At 31.0% G+C, this 5,222-nt stretch overlaps 1 protein-coding gene across 1 annotated transcript; it reads left to right on the top strand.

Annotated features, from left to right (window-relative positions):
- Nucleotides 1-4,071: 4,071 nt before the first annotated feature.
- Nucleotides 4,072-4,911, top strand: LOC7478846 (uncharacterized). The gene has a single exon (XM_002302684.4). The coding sequence runs from the start codon at nt 4,270-4,272 to the stop codon at nt 4,771-4,773; it is 504 nt and encodes a 167-aa protein (XP_002302720.3). The 5' UTR covers nt 4,072-4,269; the 3' UTR covers nt 4,774-4,911.
- Nucleotides 4,912-5,222: the final 311 nt, after the last annotated feature.

The following is a 5,222-nucleotide window of genomic DNA, read 5'->3' on the forward strand; positions in this document are numbered from 1 at the left end:
ACACAAAAACAAACACACTGTAACTAAACTATTTTTCTTCGTGGTTGGAAAATGAAATAGAAGTTGCGGCCTCTTATAACATGTGTTTTTCAAATTGTTTTTCGTTTGAAAAAACATTGATTTTTTTTAGGTGTTTTTTTTATAATTTTGATGTGTTAATGTTAAAAATAAAAAAAATCTAAAAATATTATTTTAATATATTTTAAATTGAAAAATACTTTTGAAAAACTTCTTGCACAACATTACCATACACTAGTAGAAAACGTTTTGTTAAAATGCAAAACCTATCATTTACCACTATAGACTGCACTAGATATAGGCATTCACGACACCGCAACTCTGTATTTTTTCCTTTACAAAAAGTGATGTCTAGTTACTGTAAGTGTGTTTTAAATAAATAAAAAAATAAATTACTCGAGTTATAGTCCTAATTGGGTATAATAAGTTGATTTTATTTTAATTAGACAATAAAAAAATAAATACCATAGTAAACGTACAAAATATAAAACAAAATACCACGATAACTAAAAAAAAGCCTCTAGAAGTATGTAATTGGATGAAAAAATAGACAAAAAATCAAGGTAGAGTCAATCCAAGGTAGCATGATAAATATGTAAGTTGAGTGATAAGGGGCAAGTCACCTTATGTTAACCTGCAAAACTAGTGGTCAAAGTTATGAGATTGGGTTAACCTGATAATTTGTTTTTTTTTAACCACAAAGTCTTTTTTATTTAAAAAAAAATAATATTGAGTGATGAAATTGGAAATAAAATAATAAGGCAAAGAAAAGAGGTTATTGGGCCACATCAACTTTTCAAACTCATAACCTGGATCATTAGATCGGAAATATCATACATGGAAAAACAATGAAACTCATCCCTAACAAGTCTAACATTGAATGATGAATTATCACTATTATTATCATATATGGAAAAACATCAACTTTTCAAACTCAAACCTAGGTTATTAGATCGAAAATATCTTACATGAAAAAACAATGAAAGTCAATCCCTAACAAGTCTAATGTTGAATGATGAATTACTACTACTACTAACAAAAACTAAAGTTTGTGGTGTTTTCACTATGCATAAAATCATTTTTCACTCTCTCACAAATCACTGTGGATTGGAGTGGTGATTTTTTTTCAAAATCTTCAATTTAATTCTCAAACTTTTTCTTTGCACAAATGAGATCTTCTGAGCCAAAATTAGCACCCAATGTTGTTTTTTTTTGTTTTTTTTTTATGTGTGTGGAGAGAGGATTGAATTGAAAAACAGGAGACTAAAGTGAAAAACATGGGGTAACATTGATGATACTTTCAAATTTACTTGTGTAGCACATTTTAGTCCCCCAACTTTTTTTGCTATAAAGTGACCGCCCACTTTAATTTTAAAAAATGATATTTTGATACTAAACTTTATTTTTCTTATTTTTCATTCATTTGTTTCATGTGAGGAGAAAAAGGAGTCGTTAGATTCCTGTAAAGAGAGAAAACTCTTCGTTATAGACGATTTTGATCACTAAAGAGGTTAAAATTGGTCTTAACATGTTCCACTATATAAGGGGAGTCTTATGGTAGTTGTTTTAAGCCTTAATGTAGCTTAGAAAACCAAATCTAGGTTAAGGATGCAATATTTGTTTTCCAGTTTGATTTAGTGGTTTAGGTCATTTTTAGGGTTTAATGGGTTGATAGGTTGGTTTTTTAGTGTTCTAATAATGTTTGTAAGGTGTTTTTGTGGTTGAAATGCATTGGGAACAAGTTTTTTTGGGTAAAAAAAACCTATAGGCTTGATTTTCCGGCCATCACAGTGGTGATGAATCTGAGCTAACAAACAACACTTTGTTTTCCACAATGGGCGACGTGTTGTCTGCCTCTTTTTTTTTAAAAAAGGAGGCCCAAGTGTGCGAGTCCAGACTTTTCCATTGTGCATATGTTTTTTTTTTCAATTAATACATTTTTATGTCTTTTTTTAAAAAAAAATTTAAGCTTGTTAATACACTTACTATGTCATTTTTTTTGTGCTTATTTAGCCTTTTTATAAATAATGATTATTTTTTAATTATATTGGATGTCTTTAACTTTTCATGAGGTTAGTATCATCATCATCTCACTATTATTATTATTATTATTATTTTTTTTTTTGATTATCGTGGGTGTCCGGGCCAGCTTGCGCGCACCTCGACTAATCCCACGGGCCCTGAAGTTAACGACCATGTAAGCCTCCAGTGGCCATCATATGAGCGACCACAGGGTTCGAACCTGAGACCTAAGAGGGAGCAAACCCCTTAGTTCCAAACTCTTACCACTGGGCCACCACCTAGATGGTTCTATTATTATTATTTATTAGTGGTGGTGGTGGTGGTGGTGGTGATAGTAATATTAAGGGTCTATTTGAGATTGTGGTAACGATAGTGGTTCAAAGTGCTTTTTGCTTAGAAATGCATTAAAATGAAGTTTTTTTATTTTTAAAAATTATTTTTGACATCAGCACATCAAAATGATATGAAAACACACAAAAAAAATTCATTTAAAGTAAAAAAAATTAATTTTTTTTTAGGAATTTGAGAATGCGGTTTGCACCATGTTCTCAAACATGCTCTAAAACTTTAACAAAAAAGCCAAGAAAAAAAATATCAAAAGAAAACGAACCAAATTGAAAAATATTATATATAACAAATTAGGATTGAAAGATTAAATTGAAAAAAAAATAAACAAAAGAAAAAATAACAAAAATCAAAACTAAAAAGACAAAATCTGAAACACCAATAAAACTAAGAACTAGAGTTCATTTTTCAGGATAGAAGAGAAAAATGAAGGAAAAAAAATAAGACTCATCGGTAATAAATCACTGTAAGTTAACATGCACCACCCAAGAATAAAAAGAACATGATGAAAAATCAAATGAGATGGGGGAAACATATTTTGTGTTCCAATAACTTTTTTAAATAAAATAATATAAATTGAATATGAAATGATGTTATTATTACGACAATTATATGTATTAATTAAAATCTAGAAAAGATTAAAAAAAATAACCCCATAAATTTATAATTAATTAACTGGATGAAAAAGATAAAATATCCCAGCAATTTTTTTTTAAAGCCATAAATATCATTTGAGTATTACAACGAATAATAAAATATATTTATGGCAACGATTATTTATTTATTTTTTTATAGCGCTCCTGTTTGTATGTCATATCAATAGTCTACAAATTTTGTAGACGTTATAAGACGGCGGGTTTTTTAAAATAAAAAGATAATTGTTTTTTAAAGTATTTTTTATTTATAAATATATTAAAATAATATTTTTAAATTTTTAAAAATAATTTTTAACATCAGTATATTAAAATAATAAGAAAATATATAAAAAAATTAAATTTTTAAAAAATAATAAAATTAAAATTAAAATTTTAAAAAATATTTTTAAAATACAAAAATAAATATTTCATAGATCTCTTGGATTACGTTTTTTTTTCTTTTTTTGTGAGAAAATCAGTAATTACATGAATGGTTCTCGAATTGCGGAATATAATTAATATTTCTGTCTTCATTTGTTTTAGCACCACACTACTATATATATATATATATAATTAATATTAATTCAGGTGAGAACCAAAGCAGTTACAGAGTAATAGTTCCACTAATATTAATGTATTCTTTTACTTCAAAAAAAGAAAAAGAAAAAAAGGATTCCAACGCCAAGATTTAATCAAGCGTAAAAACACACTCACTATTTCTACTATCGTGGAGGGTTCTAAATTCTAAAATACGATATCTATAGATGGTCATGAAAAATAAAAACCTAATAAATAAATAAATAATTGTTTTTGTGAATAATCGAAAAGAAATGCATGAAAATACGACAGGCTCGTGGCTACGAGAAAAAACAGAAACAAAAACAGTGACATAACATAACTAGGTCCTCGGCTGGTGACACGTGTAAGAGCTGTGTCCTTTTTTTTCTTCTTAAAATTAAAATAATAACCATAACGTGCTCTCTCGAACAAACAAACAAGCACGTGGACACCAAACTATATAGCCACAACCTAACAGTAAAAAAGAACTCCGAAACGGCGTGGCAACTAGTGGTCTTCACAGCCAAACGTCATCGTATTCCCCTCTCAATTCCCTTGGACGATTACCCTCCTGCCTAGCAGCAATAGCAACCAAACAAATACAAGAATCCCAGTCAAACCAACTACTTCCCAGCAGAAATCAAGCATATTCATCTCAAAGTCAAGAAGAAATACTCCTCCTCCTCTTCCAATGTCTATCACCGCCAATTTGACCTTCTTCTTCGTACTCCTATCATCGCTCGCCATCTCATCCTTCACCGACAATCTCCCAACTACTTACGATGTCCTCTCCGGATACAACTTCCCGATCGGTATTCTTCCGAAAGGAGCCACAGGCTACGATCTGGACAAAGCCACTGGCAGATTTCGCGCCTATCTGAACGGTTCGTGCAGTTTCTCTCTGGAAGGTTCGTATCAGCTTAAGTACAAGTCCACAGTCAGTGGTTACATAAGCGAGAACAGGCTGACGGATTTGAGCGGAGTAAGTGTGAAGATTTTGTTTTTTTGGTTAGATATTGTTGAGGTTGTTAGAAAAGGAGATGAGCTTGAATTTTCTGTCGGAATTACTTCTGCCAGTTTTGCAATTGATAATTTCTACGAGTGTCCACAGTGTGGGTGTGGGTTTAATTGCAACAATGTTGAGCAAGCAACCAAGCTTAGATCCGGCTCCGGCCCTTTTGTTTCCTCTTTTTAGGGATTTATGTATCTGTTGATTAAATGGGTATTGAATAACGGAATGCTTATCTTTTCTTTTAGTTGGATTTGGGATCGGAATTGAAATGTCAATTTTTCCAAGAAGAAAAAGAAATGGAAATTGTTGTATATTTATGCTGATTTGTGTGATGGGATTATAGGAAAAGATTGCTAGATGCTAATGGTAATTGTGTGGTTTGTGGTTTAATGCTTGGCCTTCACTGCACTTCGTGTTTAATCAAAGAAATCAACTAATGGGATCTTGGCTGTCAATAAATAATCAGAACCTGCGATTTGTTATGTTTACACTCTGGCTCGAGGGGCTGTTGAGTGAGGGATTTATACCATTTTCACGTGTTTATGCTATGTGGGCACTTAATTTGAACTTTATTAGAGGACAGTTCTGTCACTTCTGTGGTTCGGAAGAAGGAAGTATGGTTGCCCTTCACC

The sequence above is a fragment of the Populus trichocarpa genome, chromosome 2 (genome assembly GCF_000002775.5).
Source record: "Populus trichocarpa isolate Nisqually-1 chromosome 2, P.trichocarpa_v4.1, whole genome shotgun sequence".
NCBI lineage: Eukaryota > Viridiplantae > Streptophyta > Magnoliopsida > Malpighiales > Salicaceae > Populus > Populus trichocarpa.